The following is a 27,532-nucleotide window of genomic DNA, read 5'->3' on the forward strand; positions in this document are numbered from 1 at the left end:
AATTTTTAAATTTTTAAAGAATCTTGTTATTGCTAAAAGTATATTTTTTGTGATTTTTTTTAAACATGAGACAAATAGAATAAAGTGTCTTTAAAGAAATATCAGGATTTGAAGCTTAGATCTGGTGAAGTTTCACACATGATTAGCTCCTAGGAAGTTGAAAATCAGATTTTTTTTTCAGTTTTTACAGTTCCTGACTGATAACTAGTGTCATTTTGATGATTTTTCCGGATTTTTAATGCCACTTGTGGATTTAAAAATTACTTTTTTCTGAAAGGGAGACAATTTATTGTCTTGCACCTTAAACATTACACTATAATATTCTATAATTATTGATGTTCAAACCAGTTAGCCATCAAAATAGTGCCCAAAGACCCGAAAGTATTATATGACTACATTGTTTCATATTATTCTTTGAGTTTTAGCGTCATTGCAACTCTTTGCAATAATCTGTGCAACCTTGTTCTTCTATGTGGTGCATGTTCTTTTTTAACGTATTTTTTGTAATCACTCTTTTATATTTTCATTTTGATGAGTCTTTCTTGCAGTATTCAGCTAAAATACTCCCAACATCATCCACATCTGCACTCTCACAAGCTGATATTTGATGTAAAATCAATTATAAAACCATCTTTTCCATCAATAATTACAATCAGACTCATTTCCTGTTCAGTTTCCTGCCACAGAAGAGAAAATAAACTGGAATATTTTCACATTTAAAAATTACAAAATTACAGAAAAAAGTACTGATTTACATGTTAACTGTTAAAAAAAAAACCATAAATCTGTGGGGGTTTTTTTAAAATAGAAATGGTATTTTTTTCTTATAGCACATTTTACTGGAAAAACAATTTTTGTTATATTTAATGTATTTAAATCAGCAAGGAAAATACAATTTACTAATATTTGACACTATTTGATTTCCTTTTTTCCCCCCGTTAAATTACACGTAAAAAAAAAACAATATCTGTAAAACAGCAGTTCTTCATATTTTCCCTGTTTTGTTAAATTCCGTGTAATATCTAGTAAAATCACAGAAAAAAGTTTGTAATCAGCATTTTTCCAAATAGTAAAATGTTATTTTACAATTTTTAAAAAAAATTTATGTTTTTATTAATTTTTTTTTTTAACTTTTTAAAATTTTAATGTATTATGTTTGTTATCATGTTATTTCATATTTGTGGCATATTTGCTGCCAGATTTGAACCATTTTTTTACAATGTGGATTCCATATATTTAAAGCAATATTATTCCAGTGATTAATTATTTTATATAATTTATAAAATATTAGCATAGTTGTAACTCAGAGTCTTCACAATAGTCAATCTTGTTCTTTAAAACAGTGCATTCTCTTTGTAGCAGATTTATTTATTTTTGTCATGACTACACAAGTGCACATGTATCCTGCTCCTATGTTCAGCTTTATTACATATTTGCAGTGTTGTGAGTCTTTCTTTCAGTATTTAGCTAAAACACACCCAACATCATCCTCACGTGCACTCTCACATGCACGCTCCCATGCATACGGATGTACACTGGTAGCTCTGGGGAGGCAAAACAGGCTCTTTGAAAAGCAGGTCGGGTGGAAGTCCCGAGGTTAGGTTTTGGAAGAAGTTGTTCTGGGACTTAATTAGTAAAAAGGAGAAGTGCCCACGAGCTCAAGTCTCAAATCTGGGACAGCCGACGCTCCCACACAGAAAACTGCAATACTGATACACAAAGATGAGAAAATCCTTCCATTAGGTAAATCAAATGAAGCCGCTGCCAGCTCCATCCATCTCTGCAGCATAAATCGACATGAGGGAAAGATCCAAAAACTTTATGGCTGCTCTTTTGCGGTGGACGGCAGCTGTCAGCTCGGATTCACAGCAGTTATAGTTATTGATGTGTGTGCTCAGTATCTTCCAAACAATCTGGCTGTGCACGTTAAATCATTAAAACGTGCCACTCTCAGTGCAGCCTTTGGGCCACGGGGAGGTGATGGAGGAACACGGGAGGAGTTAATTAGCTGCTGTCCAGGAATTATTCCAGTTTTGGTTGAAAGTGAACGTACAGAACAATAGGTGAGAGGAGCATTCAGAAACACTCAGAAACATCTGGCAGATTTGCAGAAGATGTACTGTAAAAATAAACACTTTTAACTGTGTATAATTTTTTATTTATTTATTTCTTTTACAATTTACTGTTATTTTAGAGACTTTAATTGTTTTGTTAATTTACAGACAATAAAGTCAAATTACTAAATTAATAAAGAGCAAAAAAGGAACGCATATGTGTGTATATATATATATATATATATATATATATATATATATATATATATATATATATATATATAAACAAAGACAATTTATATGTTAATCATAAAATAATCAGTTAAAAATATAATTAGAATTAATATTTTTAAAAATTGCAACTTTTTCTTTTACAACATTTGAATGTAAAATTACATTTTTTTTTACTGTATTTAAATCAGCAAAAAATATTGTTTTGTCGTTATTTGAAAAATGCTAAACCCTTTTTTGAAAGCATTATTCTACAGATTCAGTCTTATTCAATTACAGGGTACCTAGCAAAATTGCAGAAAGTATTAATAATTAAAAGAAAATATTAATTTACATGTTAACTAAATAAAGGGGTCCAAACTGTAAAAAAATGAATTAAAAAATCTACATGACAAATAATTTTTATTTTATTTTTCACATTTGATTGCAAAGTGACATAATTTTTTTTCCTGTATTTTAATCAGTAAAAAAATATTTGCTGTTATTTTTCTTCATTGTGTTAATTTAAATTAGATAAACAAATACAAAGATGCCAAACCTGTACATAATAATAATGATAATAATAATAATAATTATTATACAATAATATTAATTATGATTATTATTATATTTTTGAAGGGTAATTTGTTCTTTCTGTATTTTTATGTGACTGGAAAATTACACACTTCAACTGTATTGAAATCGGCTAAAATATAATTGTTTTGCAGATTATTAATATACAGTATTCCATTTTTTTAAACACATTTTTTTCAGGCACCATTGCTGCTATTTTCACTTAAAAAAAACCCCAAAAAAACAGTGAAGACAAAAGATTTGATAGCCCCATCTACAGCAATATTCTATCAGTGATAAATTGATTATTTTACTTATTTTAGTGCTGTTCAAATCCTTTACAATAATCTGTCCTTTTACGACAGTGCAATCTTGTTCTATTATATGGTGCAATCTCTTTTTAAAGCAGAGTTCCAACATCTTTTCTATTCTATTCTAATCTGCACACAAAATATATAATGCATGACTTAGCAAATGCATTCATGTACCAACAACAGAGGCAGAAGAGAGCATGTATAGTCGACTACGTGCTCGCAAAATGTACATGTGCATAAAGTGAATAATATGGAGGGTTTAATCCAAAGTGTCTCATCAGAAGCAGCATATAGAAAGCAGACGATGATCCAGAGCAGGTTTCAGAGGAACAAAGCAGCAGAGAGGAGAGAGGAGGAGGCATTTAAAGAAAATGATCACTTACTTGCAGTGCTTGTGAGGCCCACTGAGCGTCTCGATGACAAAACATTCACCGCCGTTCAGGCAGTAGGCCAAGTCCTTCTCATGACAGGGTTTAAAATGCTCCGAGTGCAGCGGAGGGACGGTAGGAGAAGCTGCAGAACAAAGAAACCAAACCTTGTGAGTCAAAATCAACCATTAATATTCATATAGGCTCAGATTTACATTCTGTGCATCCTCCAGCTTCATCAAAATTATTTTCACTTCACTAATCTGCAAATAAATCAGTGTTTGAACCCAAACTGCTGCAGGAAAACTCATCTAATATATTTTTTTAATTTATTGACTCTTGTTTTTCTATGCTCTCTCTTTTACTGTTGCTAAATTACAGATTTTATGGGGTAAATTACAGAAAAAGTATTAATTTACATGTTAACTGTGCAAAAAATATATACATATACAATAAAAATCTGTAGTTTCATAAATGGCACTTTTTTCTTTTACCACATTTTACTGTAAAATGCACAGTTTTGAATGTATTTAAACCAGCAAGGAAAATATAATTTCTCCAATATTTGCTACTGTTTGATTTACTTGGTTTGGTAAGTTACACATTTTATTATCATTATTTTTGAAAAGGTATCAATTTACATGTTGATTTTCCCTGTTTAGGTAAATTCCTGGTGATATCTAGATTTAAAAAAAAAGTTTATCAATCCTAATTGCTACAGCAAAACTATATATATATATATATATATATATATATATATATATATATATAGTTTGTTTTGCTGTGTTCTCTCTTTTATGTTCAATTACAATTTTTATCCGGTGAAGTGACAGAAAAAATTTATTAATTTACATGTAAACTGCATAAAAAGTCTTTGCAATAATTTGTTCAATTTTGTTTTTTTATGTACTGCATTCTCTTTTTTAGCACAGTTTTTGTGATGACAGTCTTTTCGCTTCGCAACTCTGCAAATAAACCTGGCATATCAACTCAAATTGCTGCAGGGAAACAGTTTTTGTAGCTATTCATGCTCCACCCAGAGATCCACAACAGGAACACTGCACATGCTGGATAATACCAACACACTATTGTTTGTTTAGGCCCTGCAATGTCACCAGGAAAAAAAAAAAAGATGGATAGAGGACGGGTAATAATCTGTCCTGCTGTGATTAATACTCGGCGGTCACTGTAGTGCTGTTGGAGAGCTCGACTTCTCCCGGTGATTTATCACAACATCCATGGCTGATGGCGGACGGAGCACGCTTCCGAAGGGAATCTGCAGCAACTTACATTAAATGGATGAGCTTATAATTGAAATTAATAAATGAAGTTGCATGAGAAGCTGGAAAAACGGCAAAAAATGCGACTTAATTTATGTATTGAGATGGGTTTTGCTGCTCGTTGAGGATAATGCAGAAAGAAAATAAAAGATAAATGTTGAGTTTTTCTGGGGAGGAATCAGATCTGCTCCACAGATGATGTACTCATTAATATCACAAGCAGACTGCTGACTGTTTCCTTTGTGCTTACAAATGAAAAACGAGTCTGCTAAGGGCTCTCATTAGCCCAACCTCGGCCGCGTTTTTTCTTTTTATTATTATTATTATTATTATGGACAACAGTGATGAGCCAGAACTTTACGCTCCGGTGACTAAGAATCGGTTTTACTCTCAGGATGCTGTTATTTCCACCACATACTGATCACTGTATTAGGCGGCTCTTTAATGGTGTGTGGGAGATACATCCGAATGAAGTGGAGATCTCTCAATCCGCACACAGAGGGAGATTAATAGAGGGAGGTTGAGTTATTTAAACGTGGCCTCGGATCCCTTAATCAGCACCACGAGTCGTGGAAGGTTCAGCTATGAGATGCCGGGCTGCGGGGAGTTTCCACAACCTTTGGTAATTAGCCAGTGAGGGGCTGTTTTCAATGTCAAAGATGAAGGCAGGTCAGGAACTGAGCGAGAATGAAACTGAGGCTTTGTTTGATGGAGATGTCAGCTGCTTGGTTTTCAAAAGGTCCCGTTTTGTGTCCCCTTAAGCAAAAATAATCAATGGGACTTTTCATTTTGCAGCTCAAAACACCACAAAGGTGCTTCATTATACCATTACTGTATAACTCTTGGTCTCTAGGGTCTGTAGCTTTAAATGTGGCTGAGCTGCTGCTGGCCCCGCCCCCTTCAGGAAGGAGACTCTCTCTGCATCTGTGAATTAGTGTGTAAGAGCAGGACTGTCTATCTTCTAACTTTCTCTCTGAGGATCATTTCACATGGCAATATCTCTGAATTCACAGCACAGTTGTTGTTTTTAACTCCTGCGTTTGGTGAGTTTGTCAGACAATGTTATGAAATTAGCATTTTAGCTAATTTAGCAGAAGCTTGCAAATGAAGTGACTGCTGGTTAACATGAGTTTCAGGCACTGTTTCATTCTCATTCTGCTCTCTGACAACAGAAACATCTGTAAATTTCTTGTGAGTTCAGCTGTGTTAAAATGCAGTTTAATGAGCACAGAGAGCAGGAGAGAAGCTAATAGATGCTAACATAAAAACACAGTAACCCACCCAGTCCTGGTTTACTGGTTTAAATTAACGTTTCCATCATCTCTGAATGTCCCTTAGTGTTACAGTTTATTCAGAGCTCTGACCATCAAAGATAATGTTAGCCACATCAGCTGCACAGCATGCTAACACTAAGGATTCTCCTGAGTATTTCCTTCAGTTCCTCAGATGCTGTCAGTGCATGAAGACTCTTGTGTTCACTCTTGCAGCCAGCAGCAGAACATTTGTTGAGTTTTGAGACATTTTTAGAGTTTAGCGGAAGCAGCTGTAGGAAATAAATAAAACTAGTGGACTGAGAAGCAGCTGCTCATTCTAATTGGTTCACCTGGAAGCAGTGTGGGGGCGGAGCTATACAAATATTCAGGTTGACATCCAGTGGCTACCCAGTTTCTGTATAGAAATTGAGCTGAATTCTAGACTGGCATGTAAAATGGGAATGTATTCAGGTTAAGAGAACTTTAAAGGTTGTGTAAGCAGTTATTTGTCGACTTAATTCCTGATTGTGTCATTGAAAACTGACTACTGTTACAGGGAAACCAGTGATTTTACTTCTCATGTGGAGCTCTTCTCAGCCTTCAGAAAGCGTCCTCAAACTTTTTTTTTTTTTTTTTAAGAAAATTGCTGTAATATGTAGGTAATATCCGAGAATAATCTAAGTTTGAGCCTAAAATCTTTGCAAACTCAGGACATCTCTAACCCTCCAGTGAGGAAATATTGCCATTAAGGTGATCTTGAGCTAGACAGTGAAGCCCTCACCTTCTCTAAAAACACAATGTAAACTCTACAGAGGCTTGATAGGAGCCGATAAGTAACAGACAGGGTCATTCTGCATGGCCTATACCAGACTTATACACGTTCAGGCACTTTCAAAATTCATACAGTTGGCAGTTCTTTTTTGTTAGAAAAGCATGCTTTGGACAATTTGGAATTCAAATGAGACCAAAAACTGTCATGTCTTGTCAAGAAAACAGTACCTGCATTAAGCAAATCCACATAATGGTGAGGCAAGTGCATGCTAGCAGCATGCTGCATGCAGAGAAGCTATTTAAAAGGGTTATGTTAAGGATGGGCTGCACAGTGGCTTGGTGGTTAACACTTTCACCTTACAGCTAGAAGGTCCCTGGTTTCTGTCCCGGCCTTCCCGAGATCTTTCTGCATGGAGTTTGCATGTTCTCCCTGTGCATGTGTGGGTTTTCTCCGGCTACTCCGTCTTACTCCCACAATCCAAAAACATGATGAGGTTAATTGGTGATTCTAAAATTTCTCCAAAGGTGTGAATGTGAGTGTGATTGTTTGTCTCTATATGTAGCCCTGTGACAGACTGGTGACCTGTCCAGGGTGTCTCCTGCCTTCACCACAAGTCAGCTGGGATAGACTCCAGCTCCCCACGACACTAATGAGGATGAAGTGGTGTACAGATGATGGATGGATGGATGGGTGGGTGTTAGGAGTCCTACAGTAGATTTGAATAGATGTGTGACTTCAATGAGGATTATAGAGCATGTTTTAACTCACAATATGGAATTAGAATTGATTTGAAATCACTGATGTTTATATATGATGATACATTATTTTCTGCAATCAATTAATTACATTTAATGCAAATATTTAGTGTATAAACAAAGTGTAAGAGACCAATGAACAGTTCTATAAATACAATCTCTACCACATAGTCAAACATCAGATGCCATGGACAGTTAATCATTATATGTGACGATCGCTGTACATTTGTCTGTCTGTTCGCAGCATTACTCAAAAACGGACTGATGGATTTGGATGAAATTTTCAGGGAAGCTCAGAAATGACACAAGGACCAATTGATTAGATTCTGGCAGTGATGCGGCTTATAGTCCGGATCCACGGATTTGTTAACCCTTTGATGCGTAGACCACATGAGGAGATACCCATTTTCCATTGGATTTGGGTCACTTTTGACCCATGTTATGCATCAAAGGGTTAAAGATTTCTGTATTATTGCGAGGTAGCGACATGGTGTCACTGTAACTATGACAACAAGTGAACACTATGTCAGCTGCCTGCTGACGATCACATGATTGTGATCCTACTACAAATCCACTACTGAGGACTTATCAGGACTTATCCGTCGGAAATCATACAAGCAGCAATTGATTAAATTGTGGGGGTGTTTCTGAGTCCCATCAATTCCTGTCACCCATTACATATTTAGGTCACGTGATTTGGTATTCGTATATAATGTACACATGCATAACACACACGCCTATGTTCAGTGCAAGGTCATCTTCTATTAAAGATTTCATCCGTCGGAAATGATCTGACTGTGCAGCCTTGGCGAAGTACTGCGCTCTCTGAGTGCTTTTCTTGTTTTAGAAATGTGGAAAATTTTGCATAATTATTTAAATTTTCTGCATGCACGGTTGGAATTTGAAAGCTAACGGTGCTTTTTGATTTATTTTGACCACAATGAATAATTTATAACAACTCCAACAACACAAGGTTTCCAGATTCAGCTTAACACGATGAAACTACACGAATGTTGAAGCGCCAGTCCCTTCATAAAGCTTCACTTCATAATGAGATTTTAGTTCAATTTGAAGAAGGCACGTCCTTCTACAGCTACAAGAAATCCAGAAGAAACTCCTAACAGCCTGCTACGTCCACACATTCTGCTCGAACAAAAGGCCAGAACCTCAAAGCTCCTGCTGCTGCACTTCTTGTGCTGCAGCACAACCAGATTTTAGTGAAAACATAAAATATGTCCCCGCAGACAAGATTTCATGCTTGGACTGTGCGGCGCTGTTTTGTTCGTCCTGGTGATAAGTGACAGAGGCACCGTTTGTCGTCGTCTCTCTTTGTTTTGTGTTGACAGAGTTGTCAAAATGTGCCATGGCTTGTTTGGCTTTAACACCCGTCACCTGTCAGCTCACTCCGAGACTCGGATCGTTTATTTATTTTTTAAAGCAAAACAGAAAAAAAAATAATTTCAGTCTGCTGAAAATACAACTGCAAGTTTAGAAACGCTGCTCACAGAAGGCAGGTGTCAATCACAGCTGAAGAAAACAGTCCAAATTACTCAGCCAGGCAGAGGATCGATACAGCAACACTCAAAACCTCTCCTTCCTTTCTTTTTTTCCCACCTTCGCATGGAGTTCGCAGATGTTAATGTCACTGTTAAGGATTTAATGACAAAAAAGGTCAGTCGGAGGCCTTTCTGAACTTCTAAAAATGACACAGATGTCTTTCAGGGAGCTGAATATGCCACGAGGATGAATCCAATCACCACCGGCAGCGGCTGATGCAGTATTCATGATTTAATTATTGCTCTTCCGTTTTGTAAAGCCAGATCAGTCGAGGGATAACCTGGGATGAATTCCAACACTTCAACCTGAAAGTAGAACCTGTCTCAACCACAAAATAGGTTTTCACATTTCACCAAGTGTGTTTTGAGCAAAGCAGGATGCTGATTGCAAGATGAAAAAGAGAGTCTAATTTACTAATATAGATCAACCGTTTGTCTAAAACAAAGGTTAATTGCTTTGTCATTCCGTCACTGTGATAAGTCACTCAATTACATCTTCTTTATTTCTTCCAATAAAATCCTAAAGGAATCTGGTCTGTTTTACTTTATTAAACAGGTCAAACATTTGAACATAATCTAACAGAGGTCACTTTCAGAATATTACAGCTCCTCACATCTGCTCCTTATCCATTTTAGAAACCATGACAAAAGTAAAGTCTACACTTAGTTTAAATGCCTCCTCTCAGTTTGCATTAATAAAATAATAGACCTCTGCAAAGACGTTTCCTCAGATTTCATTTGTGGCTCTGTTTCACATTAATTTCTATTCTAGAAATTACATATCCGTGTCATATTGGACTATGATTATACCTTCCTTTGTTTCATATCCAAGTGAAATGGAGCTACAAGCTAAAGAAAATGGCTTTTGATAGCTAAATTTCCCCCCTATGCTGTTGTATTTTTTATTTTTTTTACAGCGAATATGAATAAATTAATGTTTAAATATGCTCTGGGCAGAAAACGCAGTTGGTCTTTTAAATTGTGAAGGATTCTGCAGTCGAGACAAAACAGAACGTCTCCGAATGAAAACACACATCTTTTTTCCCTTTCCTCTGCTAGCTTTGTAGTTCTATTTAAAATTAATTAAAGGCCAGTTAAGCAAAATGTACTTAAAACACTGTTCAAGTCATATTTTATCAACAAGACACTGATGAGGCAATAACAGAAGAAGCATGCTGAAGTGGTACACAAGTTGCATTAATGAAACATCTTCCTCTGTTCCTTCTTTTACATGCATGTGTGCATTAGCATTATTATGTTTTATGTATTAGCGTCCTTCATGGATGACATTTCTGCAGCCAAGCAGCTATGCTAACTGCTAGCTAAGGTCTGTGGCAGGCAGCTACTTCAGCTCTGCTAGGAATCGATCGACCCTGAGAGCAGGAATGAAGAATAAAAGCTACAAACACGAAGGGGACATTGTGTTTTCTGGTGCAGGAACAGGGGTTGTTAGGTGAGTCAGCTGCTGGTTCACTAACAGAGAAAAGAGCTGCTTCTGGCTGTAAAAGTACCAGAAATGAAAACCAAAGAGTTCTGTTTGTGCTTTTTCGTTTCTAGGGAACACTTTGGATGTGTCTGAAAATACTCTGTTCATTCTAGGAACTAATGCAGGAAGCTGTCCAACAAAGTAAAACTCTCAGACTGTACTTGGCGCTATTTCTGCTGTCACTTAATTCAATCATACCAGACTGATCCTGACTAGCATTTTGGTGATAAATTCATAAATACTATTCATAATTTCCAAAATTAATCAGTGAAATGAACTTTTTTAAATCTTTGTGTTGTGATACATCACTCTACTTCAATAATATGTGTCTGCAGAGCCGGAGGCTGCACGGAGAGGGCTGCTTGTTTTATAACGTTTTATTTGTTAAAAATGCTCTAAATGTGCGACCGGAAGTGTGCAGCCCTCTCCGTGCAGCCTCCGGCTCTGCAGACATACCCTTCTCCTCTACTTCCATTAAACATATTATACAAGATATTATTCAGAAGTCGAATATTTTTATGGCATAACTGTTTGATTTGTCTCGTACCTGTCGTTATTTTTTTTTTAAAAAGCTGCATATAGAAAAGATATATTACATAAAAATATGTCTTTACATTAGAAAATACATCTTATCACTATAAAATACATCTTAACACTATAAAAAATGTCTTAGCACTATAAAAAAGTCTCAACATTACAAAAAAGTCTTAATACATCCTAACACTATAAAATACATCTTAACATTATTAAAAAAAACTTCTTAACACTATTAAATACATTCAAAAGCTATGAAAAGTCTTAGCAATACAAAAAAAGCTCTTAACACTAAAAAAAGGTTGCAATGCGTTAAAATACACCTTAACACTATAAAATACATCTTAACACTATAGAATATGACTTAACACGATAAAATACATCTTAACACGGTAAAAAATGTATAAACACCATAACATACATCATAATGCTAAAAATATGCCTTAACACTACAAAATGTGTCTAAATGCTATAAAATACGTCTTTACACGACAAAAAATGTCTTGGCACTACAACAAAAATGTCTCATTACAAAAAAACTCTTATTTGTATAAAATACATCTTTACATTATAAAATACACCTTAATGCCATAAAAAATGTATCAACACTATAAAATACATCTTCATGCTATAAAAAGTCTTAATATAAAAATGCTCTTAATACGAAATAAAACATCGCAATGCCTTAAAATACACCTTATCACTATAAAATATGTCTTAATGCTATAAAATACATCATAACACTGTAAAAAAAAAGCGCATTGACAGCATAAAATGCATTGTAATGCTATAAAATGGATCTTAACACTAAAAAATATTTTAACAGTTTTAACACTTTAAAGTACATCTTAACAATATAAAATAACCTTCAGAAATCTGTGGAAATTCCAAAAAGGTTACAGTCTAATGTTTAAATGAACATTTTAAGGATATTTAAGTTTCTGATCATGTTCTTGCGTGCATAAAAGTCAACTAGGAGGATGTTTTCGGGGCGTAAAGTTTTCAAATTAACATTGAAAGATGTTGACGAATCCTCAGATGACAGTTAATTATTTAAAGACGTTCGTTTGATGTGAAATATGGGAAAAAAAGTATTTTCCCCTCAGTGTTCTGAGGATGTTGCTGAGGCAATGCAACATCTGCAAAATATTTTAACAATATTAGTGTGTAAATGAGCTAACATTGTCCTCAGAGAACATTATTCTGGCTTTAAAGAGAACATTATTGGGAAGAATAAGCTTCCCACTGAAAATATTACTGGAACTCTGGAGAAATTTCTCTGAAATATTCTCTCTGGGAGGGAAATGATTTATCTGAAATCACCAGACGTGAAATATCTCTGTGCGTCACAAATTTTGGTAAATTGCTCGCTGCGATGGCATTTCAGAATCCATGCTCCATGAGTTTTCCATTCAGTTTCCACAAAATGAGTCTACCAACAACCAGGAGTGAAAATAAAAAAAATAATAAAAATCTGATTTGAAATTCCAGTTTGTAGCTTGAAAATTAGAACTGAAGCAGAATTTTTTCAGAGAATGTTAACGCTTTGCATTTCAAAACACATACGATCATTTATTTATTTCACGCCTGATGACACTTTGATGACAGTTTTTGGATTATTTTCGCTCCTGTACCTCAAAAACACTGCAGTAGAAATATGTATTTAGTGCCGCTGTTCCTAAAAATCACTCTGCTTTAGAGGGAGATGGAAAACACTATGAGGGCCTGTTTTAAAATTATACTGATTCTCACTCCTGGTTGGAATCCTGAATATCTGCCTCCAGTTATTTCACATGCAGAGTGTCTTTTAAACTTGAAAACAGGTGAAGAAATGGAACAGAAGCTGAAGCTGCTTCATCCCTACAGTCACTACTTCATGGTTGAGGACATTCTGCTGGTTAAATGTTTCATAAGAGCCGCGGTTTTGTGATTTTTAATGTTCAAACTGATATTTAGAGTGTAATCTGAGTACTTATTTGCTATAAACAAACTGCAGTTTTGTTCTTGTTGCATATACGTAGAGTGGAGTATGGCAAAAGCAGGAATTCTGTCACTATGAGCCAGGAATCTTTCTGCTCTTTCATCCAGATGCACATCTGTGATTTCTCCATGGATTTACAGAAGCAGTACAGTGTCAAAGTCTGCAAAAATCTCCATCTACCATCGTTCCTTCTGATTATTATCACTGGTGGTTCTGCAGCTCCCACCCACAGAAGAAACAGCAGGTTTTAGTGGAAGAACCTGAAGTTTCCACAACTGATCAAGTCAGGAATTGGTTATCCTTGATCAAATACACTTAAAAAAAAAGGTCAATTTGCACTGATATATCAGGTTTAAGTGGGTTCCTCTTCAGCTCAGTTACTTCCAGGATCAAAAATAAGGATTTATTTATTAAAAACAACAGCAACAACAACAACTATAAACGCATACAACCAAATCTAAACCGCAAATAGTATGATTTACAGGAGGGAAATGAACGGTTGTATGAAGAACGACTCCGGGTTTCCTCCCTGAACAGAGAAACTACTACAAGCCCCGAAGCTTCACATTTACAGGATTCTATACGCTTTTGTCACAGCTGCCAGTTACATACTTCTGGGTCATTTCACTGCGTTTGGAGGGTTCCTAATCAAAAAAGACTTTTCAAACACACCACAGGCATGCTCAGCAAACAATCCTCAGTAGAGAAAGGTCAGAAAACACACATTTCTTCTCTGCCAGTCAATCTTGTTTCATCCCTTCTGCTTCTTTCTTCACTCACTGCTTCAGCATCTTTTTATGTCCATGTTCCCATCTGTAGCAGAGCACTTAAACAGCAGGGTCAGCTGCAATGTAGTGTCTTTTTTTTTTTTTTTTTTTTAACAAAACAAGGGCACCTCTTTCTATTCAGTCCCAGCAAAGAAAAACAAATGCAAATATGTGGTGCAACATATTCATCTTATACATCTGAAGGAAGTGTGTGTGAAGGACGGCGGACACACTTCTGAGGAAACAACGCTCCCAGAAGGGCAGCGGCTTCTGCAGACGTTAGAGATACTGCTGAGCCAACTCACCGGCTTTCGGTAACACTTGTGCAACAGTTACGCTGTGTTTTATCAGCTTCCATTATCCCACAATTGTCAGAGCGAGTTACTGAGTCTGTTTGATCCCCAGTATTAAGAAAAAAAGAAGTTTGGTTTTAGAAAAAAGCCCCGAGACAAGATAACATCGTATGTAAGGTTTAGATTTAAGCATTTGGCCTCATGAGGAAACAACAATTACTGCATTTCAATGCTTATATTGATTATTATTGGTTGTAATGATGCATTCTTGCAGTAAACAAACAGAAATATGATTAAAATTCTGACAGCTGAGTGAGAAATGAGGGAAATCAGCAGAGGAGAAGCCAGAAGTCAGAGTTTCCTGTCAGAGAGCTGCCAATCAGCTGACAAAAAGTAAAGCTATGAAATCTGTGCATTCGCTGACAGGGAGTCGAAAGGCGTGTTCACACCTGGACCAGGCTGTGAGGTTTGGGAAGAGCACAAAAAATGCAAAAAAAAATTAGGATTAGCATCTACCCTTAAAATATAACCCACCCATGATGGTGCATGAACAGCTGGTATAGTGTAGCAATGTTTCTAATATATAAAAGTAGTCGGAATCACAGTGGAAAGACGGTTACTCTCCAGATGTCATTTTAAAAGATAGTTTCCTAAACAAATTAGAAGGATAGCTTCACTTTAACGCTTCCAAACCATACAAGAGAGAAGAAAAACACAGCTACCATTTCACGCTCATTATGTAAATCAGGCCAAATAAGACTCAAATCATACAAAAACACAAATAGATCTCAAAAACGACAACTAGTTAAATCTAATTAATCTAAATTCAAAATCAGAAACAGGACAGACAAGCTCAAATTATAATCTAAAGGTCCTTAATTATGAAAAACTTATAAATATCAGTTGAAGAAATAATCATTTCACTGAATTTGTTTGTTTTAGTGCATGTCACTGGAGTTTCTGAGGCGTTGGTGAGTCTAACAGAGGGTTATCTGGGGGCGCTGATGACGCTCTGATGGGGAGAATGAAGGTCCAAGAAACAAAATCATTTCAGGTTGAGAAATATGATCTCAAAATCGTTGTGGTGACACAAAAAGCACATGTACCAGCTGTCACACTCAGTCCACCTGCATTCTGGTAACTTGTGGTTGTCAGGATGTTTTACATTTACATTGACATGCTTAATGATGATTCCTGGAAATGGTTATTAGTGCAAACTGGATGGTGCAGGTTTGCAAAGGAGCAAAACTGATTAATCAGACAGGTATCAGACTGTAAAGTGTGAGGCCCGTTGCACACATTCCTTAAAATAGCTGCATAGATTATGCTAAAATGTGCAACAGTAGCTGTTAACATCAGATTTGAACATACAGGTAGGTACAATAAAGTTAGGTAACTGTAAAGCTTAATTCTAAGCTGAAATAAACAGAACCATACCTGTTACTAAATGCTTTCTACACAAAACCAGGTGTTTCCTCCAGTAGCTGTCATTTGCTTGGTAACAACCAAAGACGCCTTAGTTGTGGAGATGTTTTGCAACTTGGAAACCTTTAGAACCAACTTATTTGTTCTTACTTACTACAGAACCTGCAGACCAGAGCTTCACACTTTTAGGTGTGGTTTAAGAGTTCAAAACTGGATTTTCGGCCAGCATCAGTGAAATTAACTGCTGTTTTTCCTACCTGAAGCTTGAACATTTGGAGAGACAGAAGGAGACTTGTCCCAACCAGATACATACGTCCAAGCGGCCAAAGAGGTGGTGGAAGGAGGTTTATCTAGTCCTGTTTCTGGGACTCATCCAGCAGTTTCTTGTGGATATGAAACTTCTTCACATCCAGCTGCTTCTAGTGAAAAAACTACTCTGTTCACTTTGAAGAAAAGTTGATCAAAAGCTGCAAAGTTTTTCTGAAAAACTCTGTTGTTCTGCATGCTTCCTTTGCTAGCTGCTCACAGGTGTGTCTGATTTATGACATCACTTCCTGCCTTCACTTCCCATCCAGGCAGAGAAAAAAGGGCAGTTTTGTCTGTTTTTATGTTTCCTTTCTGCTAAAACACTCAGAGTGGAGCCTCCAGCTGTGACTTTAACATTCACTGAGGAACTTTCTGTTGTTTTTGTGTCTGCAGATCATTCATTCAGCTAAATGGACTGTTTTAGAATTCAGGAAAAATGCGAGAAAAAGATGAATATAGGACTCTGCTGGTAATTCTGTGTGTAAGATGATGCAGCTGCTGGATTTATGCAGCTTAATGTTTCTGTGGACGTCCACTGGGGTTTGTTGTGGGTCATTTTGTTCGACTGTTTCCTTCCCCGGCTAATCCTGCCGAGGCTACAGCTTCTTTTTTTGTCCAGATTACATTCTTGCTGACTTACTTGGGTTCATTTTTACATACTGCGCTCAAGTGAAATTAAGTAACAGCACTTTTCTTTCCTTCTGGAGTATAATTTCCATCCCATGCATACAGCTTATTATCAGCCTCACCGTGACACCAACGCTCATCCTCAAATTCAATTTCTCGTTGCTGTATTCGTAGCTTGGCTGTGATCTGCGGAGGTGTGAGGATATCATTATTGCACAGCACGATCCAAAGAAGATAACAGCAAAAACCCTCTCGTCTCTGCTGCTCACCCTCAGCTCTTCTACGGCACCTGTCCAATAAATATCCGGCGAGTCATCTGCACCCATATCAAGGCTCTTTTTAAGATAAGAGCGCCGGCCTGTGATGTGATGTGTCTCTTTAAAAATGGCTTCGAATGGCTCCATCACAGATTCCTTTGATTGGATTTAATGCGTCTTGTGCGGCAGCCAAACACAAAATTTGAGGGAATATTCTGCCAGCTGTGTGGTAAAGTTTGAAGAAGAAGAAGTAAATTTAACACCTTAATCTGCACATTTCTTTACATCTATGCATGTTTGCACCTGGGAATCTGGATTTCTGTGCAGACTCCTGGCAGCAGAGATGCACAAACAGGGAAACTGTACTTCAGAAGTTTACATTTTTGAGTTCTTCAAATGTGAAGACAACAAAACTGATATTTTCAATTTTTGTTCTTCTGTTTAGATGTAAGTTCTCTAGTTTGCAGAGCCGTAAATTTTAAAATTAAGCTGGAAAATTGTGATAAAAACTACCGGACAATATAAGAATATTAAACAAGTCAAAATATCTCTATAAATAATGATAAAAATTCACACTTCTTGCATTTAAAACAGCTCCATTTTTAATCTGTTGTGCTTTTTTTTTAACATTATATACATTTATGGGTTATTTTTTTCCAAATAAAGAGGAATTAATTTATTTTTTTGCAGTATTTTTGAACATCAACAAGCTTTATTCTCTATTTCTTATACATTATGATGAAGATATATTGTCTGGCAGATAAAAAATAAAATGTAAAGTTAAACATATAGCAGCATCATTCTGCTGCAGAATAGTATTACTGTGGTGCTCGCTGCATTGCAGATGCTTGGCCCGGCATGGCCTGGCACAGATAGATGTGTGTGAACAGGCCGCCGCGCTCCGACTGTACGGCCAAACAAAAACAAAATGGCAGCGTGTCAAGATAGCGCCGTGGTCAACAACGGGCTAATCACGGAAATCTGATACTACCTGCTTCCTGTGCATGCACATAAACGCACTCCAGCGGCTCGTTTTAAGCACACCTGCACCGAGCAGATAGGCCCGCCACCGCCGCTAATCTGCCCGAGTGTCAGTCAGCCCTGACTGGCCCATAAAGTCGCCCCACTCCATCCTGCTCGCCGCTCTGATAGCATTCACAGGACACCTCCAGGCTTCGCCAAATAAATGGCACTAAGTATCAGGCCTTGTCCCGTCCTCTGGCCATCTGGCTGCGTAGTGGAGAAATTCATTACTCTCCAGGTGATAGCTGCAGCCGCTCTCGCTCTGGATAGGCTCTGCATCCCTGCGAGCTCCATTCTGATGCCAGAGATTAGAATCACAAACTGGCTGCTAATGTGAATGCTGAAACCGCCACCGTTGCTGCTGCTCATACCAATCCTTCCACTGCTGCTGCTGTTATTATCGCATCGCCACTATTTCTGCGACTGCTGCAGCAACAACTGTTTCTTAGTGCTGCCTTATGGGGTCATATGAAGCCTTCCTAATCCCTTATCAAATCAGACTTTCAAAAAATTTAGGTACAATAAGATAATTACAAGAAATTTGCTGAACAATCTGCTCCTCTGCTAAAAGTTTGCAAGATTTCAGAGTATAAAAGGACACAGATTTATTCTTGTAATGTGCAAAAACACTGACTCTACATCAAACTGGACATTGTTCCTTGTATCATTTCCAAGAGATAAGTCTCGATAAGTCCGCAGCAGTGGATTTGTAGTAGAATCACAATCATGTGATCGTCAGCAGGCAGCTGATGCAGTCTTTACTTGTTGTCATAGTTATAGTGACACCGTGCCGCTATCTCGCAATACAGAAATCTTAAACAAATCCGTGGATCCAGACTAAAAGCCGCATCACGGCCAAAATCTAATCACTTGGTCCTCTTGTCATTTCTAACGCTCCCTGAAATTTTTTTTATCTAAATCCGTAAATCTGTTTTTGAGTAATGCTGCGAACAGACAAACTAACGCCAGTCGTCACATCCCTCTGCCACATTCTTAGGTGGAGTAATGACATGCATGCACTCCAGTATCCATACTAAAGTACCAAAAAGTATGAAAAAGATTTCACATATCCCAAAACATAGCATGAGTCATTTCAAATGTAATATATCAAAAATATGTTGATGTTCTCCTACATCTGCAATGTACAGCATGTGTCTTCAGCCATTTTAGCCCACCATCACGGTGTGTCACGTGACTGCAAACAAGCTTAAGCTGCCAGAAGTGCTCAGATGACAGCTCATTTAGCAAAGTTTAAAATGCAATATTATGACAAATTGGCGTTTCCCAACTGTATTTGTTAATCCACAGCCTTTAAACGTGCACAACACCAACATTTCAACACTACTGTGCCTTCATTAGAATCAAAGTTGACAAAGACTGGAGGAAAATGCAAATATTCAAGCAAACCAGGTGAATGATTGACATTCGGGTTGAACAGTTTCAAATCTGTTGGACAATAGATCAAATATCCTGAATGTTGTATGAAAGAAAAACGTCTCACATGTCCTGAAAGATAGGAGGAGTAAAATATCAAATGCAAAATATTGAAAATACCTGTATGTTTTATTACATTTGGTCAGATTTTGCATATTGCAGCATGCTTTCCTGGCCATTTTACCCACAATCTTCTGCACAGTTACATTACAGTGTCTTGCACTAGTAGAAACAAGCTTGAGCCGGTAAGTGCACAGAAAAGAGACAACTCAATTAACAAAGTAAGTTGTCCCAATTGTATGTATTCTGGATGCAACAGTAGATATTTGAAGTAAAAAGAAAGTAATTTGAAACGCAGCCCACGCCAGAAACACAGAAACACGAGTCTCTCTTAAGTTTACAAAGACAGAAGCACAAAAAGTATCGGAACAAACAAATCTGTCAAAGGTGACACCCAGAGGAAACACGACAGATCAATGAATTCATTAAGTCACGGCGTCGTATCGGAGACAAAACAAACGGATAAAAGGTGAACGCAAAGCTATAAATATCTGTCAAGTCTGACAGCTCAGAGGAAACATGACAAATTCAGGTGTCTTCATTAATGTTAAAAGCCTTCAAGTGCAGGTTGCTTCTTTTCTCCGCAACTTAAACGACGCTGCAGAGCTTCAGTTTGCATAGTGTCAGTAAACGGCATGTTCAAGTTCTGCAGTCTGATAAATCTTTAAAGCTCTTTTTGTTTGTCCGACATGCAGCAGAACACAGAAGCATTTCAACATGTATACAACACGTGTGTTGCTGCAACTGATGCAGTATTTAGTGGGGTATTTTTGCCAGAACGTTGGCGTGTGAATGTTTGATGAGTTTTGTGCACAGTGAAGGAAGCCTGAAACAACGTACGAATGTGGCATGGGAGGCTAAAGCCAACGCTAAACAGAGATGGGTCACTTTTAAGAACATTTCAGTGTTTTAAGGTGACAAAAGGCTGCAAGATTTGCAAGAAGAGTTTGATAGAATTGCGAAAAAGTGCAGAAAATTAGTAGTTGTTTTGCTCTAATTCTAATTTTAGTAATTTAGTGCCTTTCCTTTGCCTGTTATTTGTCTTTAATTCCTGTCTTTCTGACTGAACTTTCCATAAAGTGCCTCAGAAGTAAAGGTTACTGATTTCTTTCCTTAATTATAATTTCACATCTTTTTCTTTGGAGTGTTTGTTAAGAGATGATGATCTCGTCAGAGTGGGAGATGGAAAAAAACGGATCTTTGGGACCGAATCGGGTCAAGAGACTTTCAGCGTTCACTTGATTGTGCAGATTAAGGTACTTTAAAATCACACTGCATTGTGAGATTGTAGCTGCATCAGCTGTCTAAAAATAATTCCTCTTTTCTGCTGAATGTTAAAGACTCCTAAAAGCTCCATATTTCCATTCTCAGAAGGTGCAGGTGACTTTCTACATGTTGTGCCGTGCAGTTTGCTAATTTGTCTCATTCAAGGAAGAATTCAGTGTGGTTTAGCTAATGTGGGAGCTTCAGTATCCCAGGTAGGTGTCTGTCCATATAAACAAAACACTGAGGAAATAGAAATATCTTAAAGATCTCCTTCAGTTTTCTACCATAATTTGCCTTTTATGAGTGGAATAAACATAAATGCAATAGTCTGCCTTTTTGCAGAACAAATGGAAATCCTGCAGCATCCTGCATCAATATTCTTCAAAATTGATTTCTGACTCCAACATATTTGCCCGAATGACTTCAGTGTTGTGACTTTATGGTAGTTTTAGTAGTCGGTGTGCTCGATCTGCAGCGAGTAAAGAGCAGTGGGCGGAAAAAAGGAATGTTCCCACAACATCAGCTAACATTACCCACAACTTCCAGTAACTTTTAATCAAATGTTCAAAGAGTGTTTTTATTTCCAGTTATGCTCCCATAAAGTTAATAAAATCTTTTAACGTCATCATTCAGAGGAGATGATGAAGACAAACGAGGAACGTTCTCAAACCAACATACAAAAAATGTTTTCTAGATTTTATCAAGACTCTGACGTGTTTTTTCACAAAGCATTCTTGCACTATGATGTATTAACTAACGTTTAACATTCTGCCTGCAATGTTCTGAGGATGTTTTAGGGGTGTTCTTGAGGGAACACGTAGAACATTCTTCTATAAAACATGATAAAAAGGCCGACATATTGTTGAACCAGCATTCAAAAAATGTTTTCCAGATGTTATCGAGGCCTCAGATGATAGAACGTTCTTTTATAAGATGTTTCACAATGAAAACAAACCAATGTTTTCCAGATGTTATCGAGTCTCAGATGATTTTTTATAAAATGTTCCTATACTGAGATTTATTAACAAAGGTGGCACATTCTTCCTGCAATGTTCTGAGGGTGTTTTAGGAAAGTTGTTGAGGAAACATATTATAGAACGTTCTGCTATAAAACATTCTCACAGTGTTCCATGATAACAAAGGAGGAACATTCTCATACCAACATTAAAAGAATGTTTTCCAGATGTTGTCGAGGTCTCAGATGAGAGACTGTTTTTATACAGAATGTTTTAAGTGACATATTAAAGGTGGAAAATTTAGCCATTTTGTCGAGGGAAAACAAAATGTTCTGATAATGTAATGCAGATGTTCATGGCAGAACACAATAGAATCTATAAAACGTTCCCCCAATGTTCCACAATGAACTAGGAAGATGGAATGTAAAAATCTTATCACCGAGTATTTCTAAAACGTCTTTAGTTTTCCCTCCTTTGCAGAACCTTCCCAGAACCTAAATGTAGCTGGAACCTCATAGATCTGCACTTTCTGAGGAAAACAACAGTGTAAAGTTACATCTGATCCATTTTTAAAGGCAGGAAGGGATTATTTTCATGAAAAAAAAAGATTTTAAATGTACAACTGTGATACACGGAGATGAGTTTTTAGGGTTTAGTCAAAACATAAGAACGTCTCAGTCGGTTCTACGTCCATACGCGACGTTATCTTCTATTTAAGAACTAAAAACAGAAATTAATCCTGATATCAGCAGCTGCGATGTCTGCTTATAGTGCTGTATTTATGTCATTTTAATCACATTTTGGAAAAAGTTCTTCATCGTGTTGCACAGAACCGTGCACACATTGCTATCAGAACATTGACATGATGGAACAGTGGAAACGTTTGCATTAATCCTGGAAGCAGCAGGAATATACAGTCTGTGAGGAACGTCAGGTATAATATACATCACATAAAAGGCGGTGCCATAAATCACTGTTCCTGTCAGCTGTCAGATTAGAGGTTGGAATATTTGAAACGCTGCCAATTCAGTTAAAACACAGCCATTGAGGTTGTTTACTAATCAGAGGGTCGATGGTTCGATTCCAGGCCTCCCCACATGCAAAGTGTCTTTAGGAACCCAAAAAAAAATTTTTTAAAAAAAGCAGGTGAACAATTTACATTAAGTTAGAAAAGTACAAAAAACTCACTATATCTATGATTACTGTTGATGTTATGTCAAAGGACTGTTGCTTTTGTCACTTTTTTAAACATAAATGCAGCTTTACTTTGCTTTTATTCTAACAGCACAAAATAAGGACCTGGAGAGGGTGAAATATTTTCTGTCCCGCCGCTTAATTCCTCCATTAATCAAAGTGAAAACTCCTAATTAGGATGTTGAGCTGCTGCGCTGTTCTGTAAAAGCCAACAGAAATGATAATGAGTTAAATAAAGAGTGTTAGAGAACCTAAAGAATCTCAGTTATTTGTCATTTCTGACTCTTCAGATATGAAGATTTGATGCTTTTCTTTATCATACATGATGCTAAACTAAAACATAACAAGCACCCTGTACTGTTTTCTGGCATTTCCTTCTTCATACATAACAGTAAAGTGAACATTTTGAGGTTTTTTTTCCCCACAAAACAAGATGTATACTATCACATTATACATATATATACATTCATAGATATACATTTATGTATTTTTATTATTATTTTTATTTTCTGGCATATTTGATGGAAATCTCACAAAGTTTCTTTTTTTTATTAATTTATCAACAGTAAAGTAATCAGCAGTTAAAGCTGAAGCAGAAATGTCAAATATTTGCTGTTTTAACTCCTTAAATTGAAAAATTTGATGCTTTTCTTTGTCACACATGATGCTAAACTGAATGAGACAGTAGATAGTGAAATAAATGTATTATTTCTGGCATTCCCACAAAATGATAAATCATTGTATGTAAATCTCACACAGCTGGAATATTTTGTTGACATTTATTTTAATGAGATCTTTAATCAAGTTATATTTCAGAACAACAGTGTTGCAACTTGTTATTCATTGCATCATTTGCTGTTTTTTCTGGGATTTTGTATAATACAATAAACAGAAACATTTTTCTCTGTCACACATGATAGTAAAGTGATTATTTTTGGATTTTTTTCCCCAGAAAACTGCATTTTTCCAAAAAGTATTTTTGGACATTTATGAGACAAAATTTTTAAACATTAGTTGGAAATGTTGCAAACTTCATGTTTTGATCATTCATTTTGATATTTTGATTCCTAAAAAACAAAAAAATTGATGCTTTTCTTTGTCATACATGATGGTAAACTGGGTATATTTGGATTTCTGGTGTTTTTCAGACAAAACAATGAGACTTTTGATGGAAAAATCACAAAACTTCATGTTTTGTGCATTAATTTAGCAGCTTTGGCTCTTAAAATACAAACAAATATACTTTTCTTCATCACACACAATGCTGAAGTGAATAAGACATTACACAGTGAGTCTTTTTACTATTTTCTGGCATTATTCCCACAAATTGATGAGTCATTTAATGAAGCTGCAAGATTTCGTTGACATTTCCTTAATGGGATCCTTAATCAAGTTATATTTCAGGACAACAGTGTTGCAGCTTGTAATTCACGGGACAAAATGAATCGGTTATCGATCCTCAGAGACTCTTAGTGAGGATTTAGAGAAAATCCAATTACTGATCTTCTGATGATGTGTGCAAATATATACAAACCGTCCCAGGAGCGGAGGGGATAAATGGTGATGGTGCAGCAGCTCCAGAAGGAGGAAGAGCACCTCCAGAATGCTAAATCACTGCGAGCTAATGCTTCCCACTGCGTCGACAAATATGATCCCTGTGAAGTCCATCCGAGTAAATCACTTAACCTGTAATTGTTGCAGCAGAGCCAACGTTTCTGCGGCGGGCAGCTGGAGGTTGACAGTCTGTCTGAAGCTGAATAGCAGCCGCTTTGCTCAGCAAACATTTCCTATTAAACTTGTCAGGATGCTTCTCTTTCAACAACAAGCCTTTTTACTGTTAAAATAAACAGGCCGCCTGCCCTTCCTGCCACCGTCCTCCATGTTTTCCAGGCCGCGGAGCTCCTTTGAGTGTTTAATTTGTACTAGCAGCAGAGATAGCCGCCTCTCTGGGGATGCAGATACGGGTGTTTCTACTTTCCACATGAGCCTTTCTCTCTTTAGTGCAGCGGTAAGCATGTTTTTTTAAGAATATTTCTTGTGGTAATCACTTTTTTAAACTTTTTTTTCTCCCAAGTCATTATGCAGACAGAGTTGTGTCTGACCAGTGGAATCAGTTTAAGCAGCTGGAAGCTTTTCACACAGCATCAAACATCAGCAATTCATAGAAAATAACAACAGTATGGCAACTTAACCCTCTGAACACACATTTTTACTCAATGTGGGCTCATTTTTCACTGCAATATAAAGTCCTGCACCTCTATGGAAACAGAACAGCCACGAAGAAGGGGACAGAACTCAGAAATGTCTCGTTAGAAATGGCACAAACCATTTAAAAATGGGTAAAAAAGTAGAATTTCTTTGATTATCTAGTTTACAAAAATTGGAATCGGCTGGAATCAACATGTACAACATTTCCCCAAGTGTCCACGGGTCCTATAAATAGGCAAGTTTTTTTATGTAACACAGTTGATGCACAAGGCAATTCAAAGTGCTTTACAATGGAAAGGAAATTAATTATAACAATGATTTAAAAGGTAGACAATAAAAGCATGCATTAAAATCACAGAAATAAAATGTAATTTAAGCAATAAAATCAACATGAAATTTTATCATAAAAGCTAAGAAATTAAAACTAAGTTAAAAGAGAGAAAAAATAAAATCACTTAAAAATAAAATTAAATAAAAAGAAATAAAAAGAAAAATACTGAAAAGTAAATTGTGGTTCTTCATACTATAGATATTTTACTATTTATATATAAATGTATAAAAACATACTTGTTTCCTACCTGTTTTGTGTAAAAACTGCCGAGAATTTCCTGAATTTTTAACATGTGATTGTTGGACGCAAATGTGTCATAACTTCTTTGTTGTGGTAAAGAACGCAGATTTTTTGTTTGTTTTTTACTGAATGTGGTTTGAGCAAATAGCTTATTTTTGATGGAGAAGAGGAAAGAAATGAAGCGATAAAATATCCCAATGTTTTTTTTATAGTAACTTGCTCAAATAAAAGGTGTAGATTTGGTGTATTTTGATGATTAGATGATTTTTAAACCCTGATTTGTTTGAATACTTCCTGCTGTTTTTTTAACCACCAAAAAGTCCCTGAATTTTTATTATGTAACTGTTGGTCACAGCTGAGGCAATCATTGCTTGTCGGTTGCACTAAGAAGTGCAGAATTTTTTTTGTTTTTCAGAATCTTGTGTGAACTGGTTTTTTTTTTTGTTGTTGTTGTTGAATCAAGTTCTTTACACATTTTCAGCTTTAATTAGTTTTTCCTCATGAAACCACTGCATCAGAACAGTTAAAAATCCAACAGTTCTTTCTGTGTTTTCCACTTTCTGACTGATAAATGGTGTAATTTGTGTCATTTTCTGGAGATGACATGTCTTTTTGTTATGGTTCAGAGGGCGAACATATATTTTTGTGTATCTGTAATGCTCAAACAGATCTGTGGGCAGACTAACATACTCCAACAGCACCATCGCTTGGTCGGCCTCCACCGCTGCTTACGCCGGATGCAGTGAGTTTCTTAATTAAGTCAAGAAGAAGCTATTACTTTTGGGACAGACTCAATTGTCCTCGCTCTGTGGCACCGATGGCTGTGGGCTTCTAATCACATCATACGAAGACAGAAACAGAAACAGAGAAAGTTTGTCTGCCAGTAATTAACAGATTCTATAATATCTCCTGTTATCTCCACAATCAGCCACATTAGCAGCACCAGAGAGTTAGCCACACTTCATATATTTCTCCTTCAGGCTTTAAACCCCAGTGTGTTTTACTTTTTCACCTTTAACCTTCTGAACTCTTTGCTTTTTACTCACTGTGGGTTCATTTTACTGCAATATAAAGTCCTGCACCTCCATGGAAATCATTTTTTTCAAACTTAAATAGGAAACATTTATTTCTTCCACTCTCTCAGATGTGAATATATGCAAACTTTGTGAAAAACTATGGATTTTAAAGCTTTAAACTGCAGATTAACCCTCTGAATCCCAACAGTTCCTGGTGGGTTCATTCTTCTCTGCATAATAATAATATAAAATCCTGCATCTCTGTGGAAACAGAATGAGGAAGGAGAGAAAACTCAGGAATTTCTTTTGTGGCATGTCACATAGTTAAAAATGATAACAAAAGTAACATTGAATTTTAGGATTTAAAGAAATGGGATAAAGCATATAATGCCATATATAGTAAAAAATGTGTATTTATTTAATATATTTTTATATATATCGGGGACTAGCCCCTGTACATGAGTCGCCCCCATTGAGCTATACAGGTGCCCAATATATATATATTTTAAAGATATCATGTTTGTTGGTTCACATGGTTAATTATGTAACAGCAGATGATTTGCTTTCTTTAACACCTACATTCAGCGATAAAACATTTGGCATCAGTGATGTGTTTCCTCACAACAACTCACATTATTCTCATTATTATATCACTTTTTGGCCAGACAAACAAACACAATAAACAAGCATATTATCACCTTAGTCGACCCCAAATAGAAAAACTGTCATTTTTCACTCCGGTGCAACATCAACACCTTCATACCTGTGATACATCAATATTTTTTAGATTTATATGAATCCATAATAAAACAGTTTTCTATTTATAGAACAACCTTGTGTTTTTAATTTTTTTTGCACATTTGTAGAAATCTGTGTGCTGTTCACTTTTAATAATAATAATTTATGAAAAAAAATTATTATTATATAGCTTCTACATGGTAGTTAGAAGCTCTCTCTTTAATAATCTTTTGCACTGATAAGGACTGTGAAAAA

At 36.4% G+C, this 27,532-nt stretch overlaps 1 protein-coding gene across 2 annotated transcripts in view; it reads right to left on the minus strand.

Annotated features, from left to right (window-relative positions):
* Window positions 1-27,532, minus strand: part of LOC111579075 (pro-neuregulin-3, membrane-bound isoform) — a 464,743-nt gene that overhangs the window by 170,147 nt on the left and 267,064 nt on the right. For both annotated transcript variants that reach the window (XM_055018709.1, XM_055018708.1), the window contains exon 2: window positions 3,535-3,664. In XM_055018709.1, the coding sequence (XP_054874684.1) occupies window positions 3,535-3,664 (130 nt within the window). The remainder of the gene's footprint in view (window positions 1-3,534; window positions 3,665-27,532) is intronic.

Source organism: Amphiprion ocellaris, chromosome 16, assembly GCF_022539595.1.
Source record: "Amphiprion ocellaris isolate individual 3 ecotype Okinawa chromosome 16, ASM2253959v1, whole genome shotgun sequence".
NCBI classification, from domain to species: Eukaryota; Metazoa; Chordata; class Actinopteri; family Pomacentridae; genus Amphiprion; species Amphiprion ocellaris.